An 18,406-nucleotide genomic window follows, 5' to 3' on the forward strand; every position below is an offset into this window, starting at 1 on the left:
TATGAAAGTTTATTAAAAAAACAACAGATATACACCAGTGGGTGGAGTTATAGCTCTATTGTTGAGTTATGACTCTTTGTAGCTGTTGAATACAGTTTGATGTGTGTAGTTTACCCTGCAGTAGCTCACTATCATCAGCAGTGTACTCTCTGCTCTGTTTTGCCTTGCTAGTACTGACTGGTTTCACCAACCTAGTGCTTTTAAGTTCTGTAAGAATGAGATAAACCAGACTAAGAGAATTTACATAAAAAAACATGCTGATATATATGGACTTATGCTGGTGTGTATGAACATAGCATATGGAAAAGCTTTTGGACAAAATGAGAATGCTCTTAATAAAAATTTTTCACACACACATACATACATACATTGAATTAAATTTAATTAAAATCGTGGGGGCGTGCTCAGGGTATTCTCGCTGGTCCTCGTGCATCAGTTTTACGTACAGCTGGGTGCTGCGGGAGTTTGTAGCTCGTGTGCTAGCTAGCCAGCTAGCTTCTAGCCAGAAGTACCGTGAGATTCACGAAAGGATGGAATCGCAGGATATTGTCAGCGAATTGCTAACAACGCCTTTTTCAAGACGGACATTCAACGAAAAAGTGGATATTGTGAGAAAAGGTCGACCAACACCTCATCTTCAGATTCTAACACAAGCTGGGAAAGGGTACGTTCGTCATTTTCAAGCTAGCAACTGGGAGCGCTACCCGTGGCTAACTGGTTCGGTACAACGCAAAAAGTTGTACTGTTGGGACTGTTTGCTCTTTTCTAGCAGTGACAGCAGTGTATGGAGTAACACAGGATTCGATAATTTAAGCTGCTTAACCAAAGCTGCACAGAAACATCAAAACTCTGCAGCTCATCTAAGGGCAGTAGTTTTGTCAAAAACGTTTGGAGACGCAAGAATTGATCTGCAGCTCAACGAACAGCGGCGTAGAGAAACGGAGATGCACAACGAACGGGTGAGAAAAAACAGGGAGATTTTAAAGCGTTTAATCGACTGCGTGATCTTCCTAGGGAAGCAAGAACTGCCATTTAGAGGTCATGACGAAGGCAGAGTGTCCGCAAACCTTGGTAACTACTTGGAGTTACTTTCGTTCTTGGCGGAATATGACAAGGATTTACATTATCACTTATCCACATCTAAGGTGTTTACTGGCACCTCAGGTACAATTCAGAATGACTTGATTAACGCGGTTGCTGAAGTAATTGGAAAAAGCATTAAAGATGAAATAAAGGACGCAGCGTTTACTGCTGTAATGGTGGACGAAACAACTGATATCAGCAACACAACACAGTTATCCCTGGTTCTGCGCTACGTCACAGAGGACGGAATAAAGGAGAGATTCGTCAAATTTGAAGACGTGACAAAAAGTAAATGGGCTCATGACATTGCAGAGCTTGTTATGAAGTGTTTAGAAGACTTTGAATGCGTGGGTAAAGTCGTGGCGCAGTGTTACGACGGCGCGGCCGTTATGGCGTCAGGGCTGAATGGGGTTCAAGCTAAGGTAAAAGAAAAGATTCCACAGGCGCTTTTCATACATTGCTATGCTCACACGCTTAATTTGGTCTCAGGGTGTTGCAAAAATACGTGAATGCAATTTTTTTTTCTCACACCTTACTGGCCTGGCAGCATTCTTTTCCAAATCACCTAAACGTACCCAATTGCTTGACGAAATTTGCCAAAAAAGACTGCCAAGAGTGGCACCTACCAGATGGAATCTGGCTTCAAGACTCGTGTGCACTGTCTTTGAGAAGAAAGATGCTCTTAAGGATGTTTTTAAGTACATCGTTGAGCATCATGAGGACTTTGATCATGATGCTATACACAGTGCTGATGGATACTTATCACACCTGGAAAACTTTGTCTTCAACTTTTTTCTTGTGACCTTCAAAGATATCTTTGGCCACGCAGATGTACTTTTTGATATTTTACAAAGTAAGAGTTTTGACATGCACTTTTGCTTGGCTAAGGTGGAGGAGTTTTGCACTTTTATTGAGCAGCAGAGAGAACATTTTGATCAAATATATGATACGACGGTGGCAGAGACCAGAGAGCCAACTGCACGGAGAACCCACACGGATGCTCGTGCACACTACAAGGCGCTGCATGGAAATATTTTAGATATATGTATATGTATGTATACTAAATCAAGTGCAGGACCGTTTTAAGGACCATGAAAAACATTAATTTCTTTCAATCCTGGACCCACAGCAGTTCAGTAATTTTAAGACTGCTTTCCCTGACACTGCTTTCGCACGCCTGACAGATAGCTTCGGGTCTCATTTTGACCTTCCGCGGCTGAAAACCGAGCTCTCTGTGATGTACTCCATGAACGATTTTCAAGGCAAATCTCCAACTGACCTTCATATCTTCCTTCAACGCAATGGACTTAAGGACACTATGCACCAGCTATATTTACTGACCAGTTTAATTCTAACTATTCCGGTTTCTACTGCTTCTGTGGAAAGAACGTTTTCTGCACTCAAACGTATTAAGACCTACGCAAGGAACACATCAGGACAGTCCAGACTATCTGCACTGGCTTCAATTGCTATCGAAAAGGAGCTTGTTTTGGAATTAAAAGGCAAGGAGCAGCTGTATTGTGATGTTTGGACTTCTAACTGACGTGGCATTTGGTGGTTATAATGATAAAGCAGATATATACAGTATAGTAATATGTTGCACATATTACACGCGATTATGACAACAGTGGAATGGAGGTGTCTTTAATATTACGGTCACTTTTTCATTTGACTATGTCTAGTGAAGGCCCATGGCCAGTAAGCACGGTCTGCCACTGATATATATATATATATATATATATATATATGGTTTAGTTTATCTTATATATGTGCATCTATTACATTTCTGGAAGGGTTGATATCATAGAGAAGTCACAAAAATAACTCACTGCACAGATATGAACTGTAAATGTTTATTAATAAACTGTTTTGGTTATATATTTTGCAAAGCAACTAAACAGGTTTTAGTTACTATAGTTTGGTTAAAAGACCTCATTTAAAACTCCACCCAAAAGGCCAGTTAGATACTCAACTGCTCCCCTCCGTCGTCAAAGGGAAGCCACCTCCAGTCCAGACTGATTCTACAGATTCTACAGATTTGCATTCATTTCTCAAGCCACAGATGATGAATACATTTAGACAGTATGGATGATAAGATAATATGCTACTTTCTTTGGTGTTTCAGAAGAGCTGGCTCTGCTTTGGTTTGTATAGTGCACCAGTGAACCATCTGAGATTCTGTTTAACATTCATAATACCTACTTATCATTTCTGATTATTATAAATATACACACATCATCCACTTTTTTAGAAATCCATACTCTGTGCTTCCATATACAGGCAATGTTATGAGGTTCACCCACACTATACAACCAATAGTATGTGCACACCTGATCATTACAACCCAGTCTAAAACCATGAGCATTAATACAGACCTACACCCACAACGTACAGTTAACCAGTGCAGCATATGCCGGGTTGGACTGTACTGCTCATGTGTGTTTAAAAAAAACTTTATATTGGAGGTTGTGTTTGATTATTATACTTGTAAGCAAAGAGTGTGGTTAAATCATAGTGAGTGTGCGTTTGTATGTCTGTGTCTCTCTGCAATGTAACCACAATGGCACCAGTGTGTTGACGCAAACAGTTTGGGGAAATGACTGACTTTTAGAGCTACCCCTGCGTGTTCTCGGAGTGTTGGCATCTACTGCTTTATAACTGAGCTGTTGTTGTTCCTTGACTCAATGTATGAACAACTGACTGGGACAGTTCTGAGCAGTCTATAGCAGCATTGAACAGTCTATAGCAGCTCTTTTGTGTGTATAGTGTAGATTAAAACATTGACCTGAATAATAAATATATTATTGCACTTTAGGTATGTGAGAGATTGTGGGGAACTACACCATGAATTAAAGGGAACAAATCTTCAGTAGGAACCAAAAGTCAGAGGTGCAGTTTCGAGGGAATGTGCAGCCCTGCTTTCTGACTGGTAGTTGCCACCATGCGTCACTGTTCATTAGTATAAAGTTGAGCAAAGCTTAACTTAATCAGGTTGTTGTATTTGCCTACTTTGCTTCGCTCATGCTTGCATCACTGACTCTCATTGAAAATGAGGACTTCTGTGTTGCTTTCGACGCTTGCGGTGTGCACAAACAGTTAGTGCTTTCTTATTTTTCATGACCAGTTGGAGGCAAGATACACCCTATGAGAAACAGAATATGGCTGATGTAGTCAATAATCAGAAAGGGTGTCCACATACTTTTGTCTATATGGTGTAGCTTACAAGTCCCTATTAAGCTATACAACATTTTTATGCCCAATGTTCTACACTAGTGGTCATTAGTTCTGGCTGTAGAGGGCCAAACCCAACAAAACCATGCTGGACACGATCCATCCAGGAATAGAACCATTTTTTTTTACCTCAAAATCACTGTTGATTAGAGTTGTTCTGGGTGGTGAAGTGTTCTCTTCTCAGCCACAAACACTGACATCTTCCAGCTCAAGAGTAGGGGTGGGAATTAAAGGGCATCTCACAATACAATATTATTTCGATACTGTGATTCTGCAATACTCAATATACTGCATATCAAGAGACAATTTTCTACGATACTTCACAGCGTCTGTGTAACTAAAGAGGATAAAATACTCCTAAATAAGCAAATACCAGGAATTATGGATTCATTGGTGTCAGTTCCACAGAATTTCACAACCAATATTCTTCACTGCAGTTTTACCCTATTCAATTGATTAGTGCCACCACGTAACTTTAGTAAGGAGGGCGAGTCTTGGGGAGTTTAGAAAGCTTATGTTTAAATAAAAATATTGATATTTGATCCCACCTATTGATAATATATCAAACATAAACGTTACAATATATCGCAATATTGATATTTTGTCCCACCCCTACTTAAGAGTGTCTCTGGATATCCAGTCAAGATTGGATCTCAGGTCACAACCTGACCACTGATGAAGGTCTGGATGAAGGCAAACACAACCTGTGCATCACCAAATGTGCAGCAAGATGGAGCTACGAGTTAAGGATCACTGACAGAGTGGACGGTGGGTTTGTAAGCTATATTATTATAAGTTCAGCAGGAATCAGACTTGAATAAAGTGTCTTCTTGGTGTGTCCACGCTAACTGAAACCCCAGATTTGGAGATCCAGGGCTGGCTGAGGGGGCGATTCGGAGTTCTTGACGAAGTAGATGCTTAGAGGCTGGTGCGAAAGGGCATGTCCACGTCCGCCATTTGTCTGACATAGTCCTCATCAAACATTTGGGATTGAGCTGGAGTGAAATGGTTGATCCAGTCTCCAACCTCCCCTAAAAAAACATGAAGTAAAAGTTGTTAACCATCTGATCTGGGAAAGAACAGTTAGTGTGCTTTAACTCCTGCCTTGTTTGGTACAAACCAAAATATCGTGTGAAAATTGCCATAAACCTTGAATCCACTGAACCATAGTCTGGTTTGTCTGCAATGACTTGTTTTGTTAAAGTAATTATTCAGTTCTCAAGGTTTGGCCACTATTCCCCAATCCCATCTGAAAAAAAACATTGACATAAAATGTTCAAAAAAGGCTGTAATTAGCCCCTTTGTTTCCTCCACAATTACAAGGGGTCCAAGACATGCTGAAGTTTTACAGTTAACGACCAGTTCTATTCTCACTCAAAGTTACTAAAGCCTTCTGCACTGTAAAAAAAACAAAACATTTTTTACAGAATATAACTGTAGAAAAAAAAAGTTTTTTTTCCTGTGTTTTCTGTAAAAAAAACACAGTAAAAACATCTGTTTCACAGTTTAATTAAGTTTCAGAGCTGCTTTACCCTTAATTATTATTTATTTAAACACTGTAATGTTCACAAGCATTTATTCCCCAGTTTTGGCTGGAGTGTATTGTGGTGGCACCGGAGTGTTTGTATGTGGTTTTATGGGTGTTGTGGCCTCTTTTATAAAGGTACACGTCTACGGGTGCTTTTATTCAACTCATGTCGCTGTGTCGGATCTCTCGCGTGTGGGCGTGTCCGTATGGGCGTGTCTGTGATGTTTTTTAATTCAAATAATCAACCTCACTGTAATTTAGAGTTCTATAAATCCATATTCCGCCATTTTCAGCTTCTCTTCTGTGGTTCAGCTTCATTCCATTGTTGAATGGGATGTAATGCAGCTGTCTATGGGACGTGGCTATGTTAATTAGATGTTCAGTTTAGAGGGCTCACCATAATGTAGTTTCATAGCAGTTTTATTCATGTGGCTGGGTTTCAAACTGTGATTCTATAAATGGATTTACTCTCTGAGCACATTTCAGTGCTGTGAGTAGTTAACCTGTTTAACCGAAGCTTCTGAAAATATTGCAGTCTAACATTGCTTTTTATAATTAATATAACTGTCTTGAGTTAATTCTTTAGGTAAATACCTTGTACAATTACAACATTATTACTCTGAAAATCACTTTGATATTTGAACAAAACCTGGAATTGTAACTGAACTATTCCTAAATTAATCGCATCAAATCAAATTGGGTTGCTGTGCACTGGAATTTAATCCATTCTGTAAATCTGTTTTAATACCCAGATCTGTTTACTGTACTCACTAACCTTTTCTCATGAAGGCGGAGACGGAGTGGTCAAACACTACTTTTGGGATAAAAGTGTAGTTGGCCATCGGATTGTCCTTCATGACTTTAAAGGATGTCAGTTGCACAATCTTTTCAATCACGTCTTCACTCACTGACAGATCCAGGTAGCGCATGATCCGTTCCACCTCCCGGCGAGGGTTCTGGAGATAAAGGGTGGGGGAAGAACATGAATTATGAGATGAAGGTCTAATGGAACCCAGTTATCAGAGCTGCTATGCAATATTGATGCTTATAAAACCCTCTAAAAGCATGCTGCACCCACACTGTACCTCTTTCATGTCCTCAAAGAAAAGGTAAAGTATGTTCCTCTTCTCTCTTTCCTTCCAGTATCCTTTCACATGGTCATACCATGAACCCCAGCCCACTGTGGGTATATATATATATATATATATATATATATATATATATATATATATATATATATAAGAAAAGAAAATGTATTAGGTTCCAACTTAACCACAGTTAATTCTTGACCACAGTTAAATCTTCAGATCTACCATAATACAGAATGTTTTTTTTTATTTCTCACAATTTCCCTTCATGAACTTCTGGATGTATTCGTCCCAGGTTCCTGGTTCTGGCTGAGTCTTATTCATTCGGTCAAAGTGGTAGTAGCTGACCAGGTTGTCCTTAGCGTTTCGAGCCACGTAAATCACCTGCAGAACCAAAAGTTGTGTTTTAGTAGGCAAAAACAATGTTGGTACTTATATTGTGGAAATGTATGGCTTTGCTTGTAATCGGTTGTTAAAGATGGTAAAATTATCATCTTACTTCACAAGAAAAATACAAGTAGCTCAACAAAGTCAACAAAACAGGTGTTTATAAATATTTCTTGTTTTAGATCAACTTCAATGATTATTCTCAAATTACAAAGCATATATTTACGTTGGCCAGCTTAGCTTAGTTAAGTGTGTTGTGGGTGTTCTGTCAAGTTCTACTAATCGATATGTGCTAGTTGGTGGCTCTGTTAATTTAAACACCCACAGTTTTTAACAGTTTTTCTCTGAGGCATTATATAAACTGAGCTCATTGACAAGGCAACACAATTTGACAGAACTACCTAGCTAATACATTAGCACCCATTCCACTAGTAGAGAAATTACTCATGAAAAATCGCATAACAAATAGCATATCAGCTTTTTATTAAAATGGCTTGTTGTATGAGTAGTTCCCTAATTTGTCTACCCAGCTGAAAGTTAGCGCCCATTCCACTAGTAGAGAATTCACAAAAAGCATATTGGCTTTTTATTAAAACCTCTAGCCATATGGCTCATTTGCCATAGCTACACTGTTTAGTCCTGATGTATAAAATTACAAGATTTCTACTGGAGAAATGGGCATTAATTGTTACCTGGGTGGCTAAGCTACATTAAGCTCAGGGGTTTTAGCCGACCAAGCCAAGTAAAGCTTTCCATTTAGAAATGTGCACAGATTTAACTAAGAAGGTAGCTAGCCAGTATCTGATTCAGGTCTCTAAATGGAGTCTATATATATTATAATGTCGTGTGAAACTCTCTGTGAATACTGTATTCGACTTGTAACTCCTAAAATTCAGCAAAACAAATCTTGTAGAAATCGTGTCAGTCAAACCCTCTTTCATTAGTTTAACCCTGCGTACATACTGGCAATGCAGCAACAGAGAGACAAATCGACTTGAGTTTTTTTTTTCAACTTTATGCAAATTAAATTGATAAAGCAACATTTTAACTGATTAAATATATCATATAAGGTTCTGAACATATTCATTTACCACAGAATGTGATAGTTGTGTGGCAATTTGTTTTTGCCCATTGAGAATTTCAGCTTAGACATAGAACACCATACATGGGCATACGAGGACTACAGAATGAAGGATGACTGCAGTGGTCTATGACTGCATCCCTAGATGGAGCCAGTGAGTGAGTCCAAAATAAGTGGAAGTAAAAAAATAAATAAATAAAAAATTATATTAAATATAGTAACTCCTTAGCCAAGATATTCCTTTAATTTTGGAAAACAGAATAATGTATTTTGCTAAAAAGCAAAGAAACCATATATTTTTCTACAGTAAACAGTTTTAAGCAGTACAGACGCTGCATTACTGCTACAGCTGATTGACTGGTGAGACTGGTGAGTTACAGCCAAAGCTCTGAGCCTAAAATGTTTAAAACTGGAGTTTAAATATGCTTTATTTGATATTGGTTCCATAATATTGGCTACATAAGTGCCAATAAAAATTAGGATGTTTTTATCATTATTTATTGGTGATAAATTGCCATGGTTACGCTTCCATTGCTTGTTAGCACAAAACTAAAGAAACTATTTTTTTTTTATGTTTTACTATTAGATTACCTATTAAATATATTATAACATTCAAGTTATACTACATGAACAAGGATTAACAATATTGTGGTTATCATGGTTCAAATTTCAGTATAAAGCTTTATTATAATTTGACGTTATCTCCAAATCATACACGGCAAAAACACCAGTCTGAAAAACACCTGCATTCTGACCTTGCATTTATTTTTCCAGAAGCCTTCAGGAACCAGCTGGATGGGCAGGTGTGTCTTGATGACCCTGGGAGGTTTCATGATCGTGAGAAGTTCGAGGCCTGGGGAATATAAGTAGAATATATATATATATTTTTTTACATAAGACAAGGCCATAGATAAGATGCCAGATATCTGGCCTAAAGTCCAGTTTGGAACTGGACAGAAAATTATAAAAGACATTATGGGCAGATGATTGCTAAAAGACATATTACCATTAAGGAGGTGTTTTCATCTAACCAATGTTTGAAGACAATATTCAAAGATATATTGCACTAAAACTTATAAATTTAATTACTTTTACAATTTTGGTAACCCTATAAAAATAAAGTAATGTTATTTTTCTCTGTAATTCTGATACAGGGGATTTTAGCACAAGATTCTACATTTATTGACGTTTGTGTTTCCACTGTCAGAAATGTACGATATCGACTATAGGATATTGGCATCGGCCCACGTTATTCAATTCCTCTGCAGAAGCGATATCTGCACAGGTTTGTGGGGCCTAAAGACAGGGTTGGTTAGTAACAGATGACACTGTCACATAATACATAATACATGAATTCAGTAACTGTGTAAGATTTCAGTTTTTTGCCAGTGAAGTTCCCATTTGGGAAATGAGGGTCGGTTCCAGCTGTGATGGTCAATATCAAGCAGACAGGGTTCATTTCATGAAGACCTTTTGGTATTTGGTGAAGATGTATATGTTATATAATTTTTATAATATTTAATTGTTTTCTTTATTAGTATTTCAAAGAGAAGTAATCCAAAAGTAATTTAAAGGTAAGCCAAAGTAATCAGGTTAAGTTAACTTAAAAAACTAATCCTTGAGATTATTTTCCAATTGTCACACATTAGTCTGTCTGTCTTGTGTTTTTCCCTCTTTTGGTTTTCTGTGCTCCTGCCCTGTTTTCCTGTCTTGTGTTTCCAGCCATGTGCTTTTTTGAGCACATGGCATTGTTTTCTTATTGTCCAGTTGTCACATCCTGGTCTCGTCTCGTGTCTCTGTGTGTCTTCCCCACGTGACCTATGCTCCCCTGTGTCTCCCGTCTCAGTACCTTTCCACCACTTGTCTCATTTGTAGCTCCGCCCCTTCCCCAGGTGTTTCCAATTATAGTGCGTTTCCTGTTTCTTTAAATAGCCCTCTGCCACTTTGTCTCTGTCGGTCTTTGCACCTTCCCCTGTCGTTCGTCTTTCTCTGTGTTTCATTGCCTCTGTTCCTCACGCCTTAGTCTATGTGTTTATCTCTAGTTTTATGTTTCTAGTTTCCTGTTTATTTCCGTCTCCCTAAGCTCCTTGTATATATCCCTGCTTTGTGTTTATTTTCTAGATTAGCTACTTGTATTTATTCTGTTAGTTTATCATAAGTACTTCTTGTTTGTTTAGGTTTATGTTCTCTAGTTTCACTCGTTGTTTTGGTTTTTGATTATTCGTTTATCTTGGTTACATGTTTACGTTACTTGTTTCATTGTTTACTTGTTATTTATTTATTAAATCATTCATTTTTCCCTTACCTGCATTTGTGTCCGCCTCCTCGTCTCCCTGCCTGGGTCATCCCTGACACCAGTCTCCACCCTAGCCCCGCCCTAGCCCTGCCCTAGTCATTAGTGTTATCACTTTGTGTCTCATTTGTAATTCCGCCCCCTCATTAACTCCTTTGTTCTGTGTCCTGCTTTTTGTTTGACCGTGTCCTGTTACCCTGTCCGGATCTTGTTTGTCTGTATTGTTTAGCCTCAGACCTGCTGTGTTTTTTGTCTTCAGTTTTCCTGGTTTGCTTTATGTAGTTTGTTTCTTTGTTTGTTATTTTTGCTTGTTTGTTTCAGTCTTTTAGTTTATCCTCTGTTTCATAGTGTTTTGTTTTAGTTACCTTTTCTTTATATTATTCCATATGGTTTTTGTTCTTTGTTTATTTTCACTATGGAAAATAAAGACTTGCATTTGCATCCTGCCTCTGCTTCCGTGTTACACCAATTACATTTTTGAAAAGGTAATCAGTAATATTTACCAGATAACCATTTTAAAGTGACCTCCCAGCCCTGCTAATGAGAGTGTGGTAAATAAATTGTCACTGTCCAACAAAAACCATATATCTTCAAAACAGCAACTTTACAGAAAAAAGATCAAATCTTCTTAACCTTCAACATTTATCAAGACATTTGGACACACTGTTAGGAACAGCTTGTGTAAAAATAGACAAAAATGTGTCTCTTGTTTTTCTTTGGACAGTGACGATATATGCAATGGTCAGTAAAGTGGTGTTTCGGTACCAGATGGAATAGGAGGAGGAGCCTGGATCTCCAAGAAGGGGATGCGTTCAACAGTAGGAGCTCTCTTACAAACTTCAGCATCCCCGTTGTGCAGCAGCAAATCTATGATCTCCTGGGTCCAGGTGGTGCCTGAGATAAAACAAAGCATCATTAATCACCCATTTTACTCTTTAACAGGTTTAAAAGTAAAAAAGTTCTTAATTAATTCCTGTAGTAGATGTGGTGGATGTAGGAGAAACAGGCAGCGTGAAGACCTGAGTGACTTAAACAAATGGTCATAATGTTATTAGACTTCGATTGAAACATGATGTGGGCAATTATTTGTATTATCCTTATAATATGACATCAGAGCACTGCAGTTAAAATATGTACCTGGTCCACAATGCTTCTCAATCCTGATTCTTTGGGTCAGTTGTGCTGGGAGCAGAGGAGGTGATGTGCAGGGCAGGATGCCTCCAGGGCCAGGGATGAAAACACTATTACATTTACATTACATTACATTACATTTGGCAGATGCTTTTGTCCAAAGCGACTTACAATATTGAAGTGCAAATAATAGAAGAGGTTAAGTACAAAAACAATAGAAGTTAAAAATAAAACATCTATAGATAGGGCCTTAAGGAGGTCAGAGGGAAATAATGGGATAGAGGAGTAGAGAAGAGGAAGAAGGAGATGAGGTTAGAATTAGGTAGTTTGTTAGAGGTGTTAGGAGAATAAGTGCTCTTTGAAGAGCTCTGTCTTCAGGAGTTTCTTAAAGATAGCGAGAGATTCTCCTACATTTATGCTTTATGCTTTTAGACCTACTTTAATATTGTGGACCAGATCCTGATGGTAGTGGCCATTTTACAATGAAATTAAGGTGTTGTGCTGCACTATGAAATATGTGTGTCAACAATGATACCAAACTCAGGCCCAGTATTTTGCCTGCCTGGATGACTTTGAATACTAATTAATAATAATTAATAGTTTTTAAGTTTGTAGTATCTAGTACAGACAAAATAATCAAAGTTAGTATACTTAAATATCAATGAAACATACCTAGAACCAGTCAATTTTTGAATGTGGTCCCTTTCCATTTTGCACTGCATTGTGGGACAAAAGTGTCCTGTGTAACCACAACTAAAAAGCGATCGGTTCTGATAATTTATTGGGATTGAGTAAACTGAACTTTAAAACTTTTATCTATACTACACCATACTACATACTCAATCACTAGTTATTATTAGTAATTAGTACACAGTTGGGACGCACCCTGAGAATCCTTCAGGATCACTAATTACAAGACTGCAATTAGACACCTTTAAATAATATTTCCCATCATGCTCCTGGTGGAATAATCCTAGACACTGCTGAATAATGGAACATAAACAAAAGCAGCTTTTGGTCACGTGTTTGTTTGGGGGAAAAAGTGAAAAATAATAAACAGTGCACAATGTGGAGCAGCGCTGGTTAAGTGAATGGTGGCGGCTGCTTCCTGTTTAGTGCTGAAGAGAACAACCATCACTTGTGTCAGTGACACAATTTCCATGAGCCAAAACTAAACCTGGAGATAATATTGAAAACAGTTATTTTTTTCATGTCAAGATCAGAAAAAGACTCACCATCCTTACAGCAACCCATCAAGATGACAGGAGTGTGTGATATTCCCACACTGAAACTGTGTCTGCAACAGTAAAATTGCTAGTACACAGTCACACTGTGATACATGTGTTAAACTGAGAGAGAATTTTTGGTGCAAGTGACCAACACATTAAACGTTACACTGTTGACCAATCACACTGCAGATACTAATGATAAATTAGTTAGTAAAATAATATGACCTACAGGCAAGGTGGTTAGGCTTAGCTGAGTTCTTGACAGGATGTTTGTGCTTGGATCTTCCGCTTCCTATTTTCCCAACCAAGACACAATGGAGGAACAAGCTGACCAGACCCACAATACTGTTTGTTAAATTGTATTAATATGTTTCAAATAAAAAAACAATATTCTCTGTCCTGGTTTTAAAAAAAGAGGTAAGAAAGGATAGTATTGCTGGCAAATTGTAAACAGTTTAATTGATACAAACAATGGTATATATAATGGTTATACTACCATAGGTATACTGTTAAATTGTGAGGCCTGTATACTCTGCTCTGGTAGTTTTAGCTAAGCTTGTTATCTTTGGATAATAGTGACTAACCTAAGAGGCAGATTTTATTACTGAACTATTATTTAATATCATAAAATATCAGGTACACATACAGTGCCCTCCATAATTATTGGCACCCCTGGTTAAGATGTGTTCTTTAGCTTCTCATAAATTGAGTTTTGTTCAAAATAATATAGGACCACGATGGGAAAAAAAAGTAAAGTCCAACCTTTAACTCAAGTAAATTTTAAGGGGGAAATAAAATCCCTGACTAAGAAATAATTATTCTTCATAAAATCACCTGTTCCACAATTATTGGCACCCCTAACAATTCTTAGGAAATAAATTTAATAAAAGTATTTCTGTCACTTCTACAGTAGTTTACGAAGTTGATCAGAGTATGTAGGAACATTTAATTAGTAATTCACAACTTCCTGTTTCCCTGGGGTATAAATATGACGTAACACAGAGGCCATTTATCTTCAACATGGGAAAGACAAAGGAACATACCATTCAAGTGAGGCAGATGTGTGTTGACCTTCACAAGTCAGGCAATGGCTACAAGAAAATCGCTACTCGCCTACACCTGTCCATATCTACTGTCAGAGGAATTATTAAGAAGTTTAAAACAACTGGAACAGTGGTAAACAAGCCTGGACGAGGACGCAAGTTTATTTTGCCACCACGCACAGTGAGGAGGATGATAAGAGAAATAAAAAGTTCAGCAAAGCTCACTGTTACAGAATTGCAACAAATTGTAGCTTCTTGGGGTCACAAAGTCTCCAAAACAACCATCAGGCGCTATCTACATGCCAACAAGCTGTTTGGGAGGCATGCACGGAAGAAACCATTTCTCACTCACAATCATAAACGCAAACGTTTGGAGTTTGCTAAGCGGTACTATGACTTCAACTGGGACCGTGTGCTTTGGTCAGATGAAACAAAGATAGAGCTTTTTGGCAACAAATGCTCTTAGTGGGTCTGACGTAATACAAGAGCTGAGTATGCAGAAAAGCACCTCATGCCCACTGTGAAATACGGCGGGGGATCAGTGATGCTGTGGGCCTGTTTCTCTTCTAAAGGCCCTGGGAACCTTGTTAGGGTGCATGGCATCATGAATGCTCTAAAATACCAGGACATTTTAAAACAAAATCTGGTGGCTTCTGCCCGAAAGCTGAAGATGGGTCGTCACTGGGTCTTTCAGCAAGATAATGACCCTAAACATGTGGCCAAATCTACACAGAAATGGTTCACCGCACACAGAATCAAGCTCCTCCCATGGCCATCTCAGCCCCCAGACCTCAACCCCATTGAGAACCTGTGGGGTGAGCTGAAGAGGAGAGTGCAGAGGAGAGGACCCAGGTCGTTGGATGATTTAGAGAGAATGTGCAAAGAGGAATGGTCAAAGATCCCTCTTTCTGTATTCTCCCATCTTGTGAAACATTACAGGAGAAGATTAGGTGCTGTTTTGTTGGCAAAAGGGGGTTGTACAAAGTATTAACATCAGGGGTGCTAATAATTGTGGCACACATGATTTGATGTTAAATAATTATTTCTTAATGTGGGATTTTTTTCCTACTGAATAAATTCACTTGAGTTAAAGGTTGTATTTTACTTTTTTTCTGAGAAGCTAAAGAACACATCTTAACCAGGGGTGCCAATAATTATGGAGGGCACTGTATGCTCTTTCCGTTCCTCTGTATTTGTGAGTTTGTTTTTGCAAGGTATCTTGTTAAGAACGTTCTTTTCAAGAACATAAGTCCATTCTTTGCGTTCTTGGTATTAAGGAAAACCACAATATTCAGGAAGAGAGAAGATTTCAGGAACGAGAAGAACAATGACATAAACCTCAGGTCAGATCCACATTTATCATTGACAGTTTTTTTTTATAAAGTGAGATGTGAGAAATGGGTAGAAAATCTCCAATCAATGTCAATGGTTGTTTGTGTCATGAGGCTTTTTAATACCTTCATATTTTTAAATGTTTAGATTTGAATAATTGTGAAAAACTTTATATTTACTGTAATACGTTTACAGTACTATCATTTAAATTACTAACCTGGAATTTAATATATGTATACATATAAAAATGTCATATAATATTCTCTAATAACATAAACAAAGTAGTTCAACATAATCAGCAGCTTAATATCAAGAGAACATTACAGTAATGCTAATGCAAAACCCATCTCAAGTGTTTACAGTCAGGGTCAAAAAACATTACTTATGACAGTAATAAACATCGTTACTTGTTTAAATAATGTCTCTACTAATTAATAATTGATACTAGTTAAGACATTAGAAATGACTACATTTTAATGCTGAATAATGTTGATTTTATTTTAATGCTTACTAATGCATTGAGACATTAGTTAAATAACCAGTTAATAATTAGTTGAGATATGCTATTGTAAGTACTGTTAATTAATGTAGCCTTATTATCATCTAGTTTGTATTTTATAGCTCTTGTGCATATGAACTTACATTTACAACAAATTCAGCAGGACTATTAAAGACTGCTTTTGTTCAACAAAACATTACAAGGGGGCAACCTCATGATACTTATTGCTAGAAATGACATAAAATGGGTATGTAATTCTTAAAGCTAGGTCACAATAACCTCAGCTAAAGTTTATGAGAATGCTACCTTATATAAAGGTTAAATATTGAACATGTTTACAATGGAAAATGTCTATGGGAGATTTACAGGAGTACCACCTTAGAAAATGCCTGTGAATGTCTGTGATCTCCATTGTAATTATTCCCTTAAAAGAAAATATTTACTAACAGAGACATATTTATACATCAGTTTTCACACTTATGAGGCAGCTGAATGCATAAACACTAAAGGAATTAGATAGATTAGTTTGTACCATGTGTTTGGACAGGCTCGTGTGCAGCAGCTCTAGATCCTTCCATTCTATTTCCAATGCTTTTATTTAAAGATTACACAAGCAAACCCCCGTCTGCAGCAGGTGCACCTTCAGCAGCACACTTCAGTCCCTTTTCTGTTCTTTAACGGGAAGGTATAAATAGTTTTGAACATATTGTATATAAGGAATTGGGAAAAAATATCAATATTGAGATCAATATTGTATCTTTTTCAATTGTTTCTAGCTGTAGTAGCTTGTCCTGGCCTCATTTATTTGTATATTAAACATGGTTTGTTAAATTAAATGTATTAATTTTAGTTTTTGGGGTAACTACTTTTATATTTCATTTGAGCCCACATTTATTATACAGAACATACACAACATTTTTTTACAGTGTCTGCTTCATTTATATTTAGAAAATATGTGCACATATGTTTATACTTTATATGACCATATATTTACTATATGACAATCTAATGCATACATAACATATAGTACATATATTACGTATGTGGAAGGGACAGGACATGTGAGTAACTGCTAAACTCTCTTACCTGCTTTGGGGTAGGTGGAGATCAGCAAATCAGAGGGATCTGGGTTAAAGGCCGAGATGAGGCTCCATTTCTCGGCGATCATACTCATAAGGGGTACACCCTGCACCTCCACCAGAGGAAAGCGACGAATATGGTTGGCTGCCATGTTTATGGCATCTTCATAACTCTTGGGATCTTCCTCCATTGTACAGCAGGTCTCTGTGCTGCAGTTTAATGTTCTTGTGCTGTCTTTCCTTCCTTCCTAGATTTCTTTACTCTCTTACACTGCATGTGCCGTCTGTTAACTTTCTGCTCCGGTAATAGATGAAGTCCTAGCCCTGTAACCTTGGACCTCTGTGGTGCCGACTCCTCCTGTCACTGGAATGAAAATCTTAGGCACAGGAAACAGCCTGTCTGCTCTACAACTGTTCTGATTCTGTTGCCTCCACTCTTAACCTTCTTTCTTGCTCTCTCTCTCTCTCTCTCTCTCTCTCTCTTTCTGCTCAGGAAGTCACAGCAGCTCTGCAGGTTCCCAAAGTCCAGGGCGTTTATGTAACCTAACCCTCAGCTGGCCAGAAATGAATTCCACAATTTCTCCAACAATATTATCTCAACACTCAATCTGGAGCTTATGCAGGGGAGAAGTGGGGGAGTGTCTGACACGTGCTCAGCTTTACAGAAAAGTGGAGCAGCAAGATTTGCTCTTGGCGCAAAAAAGAGCGCTAAAAGATTAGCAAAACAATGTGTGCATTGGAGCCAACTAGGTAAAGCTCCACATACTGTAAACTCAACTTCAAAGATGTACCAGCTTTTATTTCCTGGGGAGTGTTTACTGGATTCAAGTAAAGGCTTCCGAAAAAAAAAAAAAGGTTAACTATGACTCCGTCTCTACCTTCAAGAAAACCTCCAATTTGCAAGTTCCTTTTTTTCACCTTTTTCCTAATAAGATCATTCCAAGGCCTGTTTATACTAATTAGTATATTATAATCTGCATAATTAAAAGGGGACACAGGGCAGAGTGGTGTGCTTGTGCTTGATTGCAATGTACTAAGAGAGTGTTCGTGGGATTTTGATTATGTGCGGTTTAATATATCTGAAATTTTTGGGTGTACAGAACTTTTTAACTTTTTTTCAACTTTTCAGAGTGTATGCAAAATTTTAGTAGGCATTCCAAGCAAGTCTTAGCACATGAGGCCTGCAGTTTCTGCAACAAATGTGTTTTGCTGGTGAAAGATCAACACAAGAAAATAAAGGTGAGGATCAATGTTTTTAATGACATTCCTCTCAAGTTCTTCTCAAAAATCTCATTGATTTCAGTGATTGCACACTATAAAATGTACAATTTACTTCAATTTGTCATTGGACTCCTCTCTGCATGTTGTTTTAACCTGGAATTAAAATACAGATAACTTCTTA

General features: G+C 37.8%; 1 protein-coding gene across 3 annotated transcripts; it reads right to left on the bottom strand.

Moving 5' to 3' along the window:
• Positions 1 to 2,922: 2,922 nt before the first annotated feature.
• On the bottom strand, positions 2,923 to 17,577 carry LOC103035168 (sulfotransferase 1C1). 3 transcript variants are annotated; one of them, XM_015602066.3, is made up of 8 exons: positions 17,012 to 17,577; positions 11,829 to 11,909; positions 11,457 to 11,585; positions 9,154 to 9,251; positions 7,188 to 7,314; positions 6,928 to 7,022; positions 6,618 to 6,798; positions 2,923 to 5,345 (listed from the first exon to the last, which is right to left on the bottom strand). In XM_015602066.3, exons 1-8 carry the CDS (start codon positions 17,193 to 17,195, stop codon positions 5,233 to 5,235), a joined length of 1,008 nt encoding a protein of 335 aa, XP_015457552.2. In that variant the 5' UTR covers positions 17,196 to 17,577; the 3' UTR covers positions 2,923 to 5,232. The 3 variants fall into 3 exon arrangements, with proteins under 3 accessions (XP_015457552.2, XP_007235952.2, XP_022525099.1); XM_007235890.4 differs by lacking the exon at positions 11,829 to 11,909 and having other exon boundaries at positions 17,012 to 17,575; XM_022669378.2 differs by lacking the exon at positions 17,012 to 17,577 and having other exon boundaries at positions 11,457 to 11,718; positions 11,829 to 11,843.
• Positions 17,578 to 18,406: the final 829 nt, after the last annotated feature.

This window comes from Astyanax mexicanus, chromosome 15, assembly GCF_023375975.1.
Source record: "Astyanax mexicanus isolate ESR-SI-001 chromosome 15, AstMex3_surface, whole genome shotgun sequence".
NCBI classification, from domain to species: Eukaryota; Metazoa; Chordata; class Actinopteri; order Characiformes; family Acestrorhamphidae; genus Astyanax; species Astyanax mexicanus.

Coding starts and splice junctions, on each gene's coding strand:
- LOC103035168 (XM_015602066.3), bottom strand. CDS start 17,195: ATGGAGGAAGATCCCAAGAGTTATGAAGATGCCATAAACATGGCAGCC. Junction 9,252..11,456: donor TCCTCCTCCTATTCCATCTG/GTACCGAAACAC, acceptor TATATTCCCCAG/GCCTCGAACTTCTCACGATC. Junction 5,346..6,617: donor CTCCGCCTTCATGAGAAAAG/GTTAGTGAGTAC, acceptor ATGTTTTTTTAG/GGGAGGTTGGAGACTGGATC.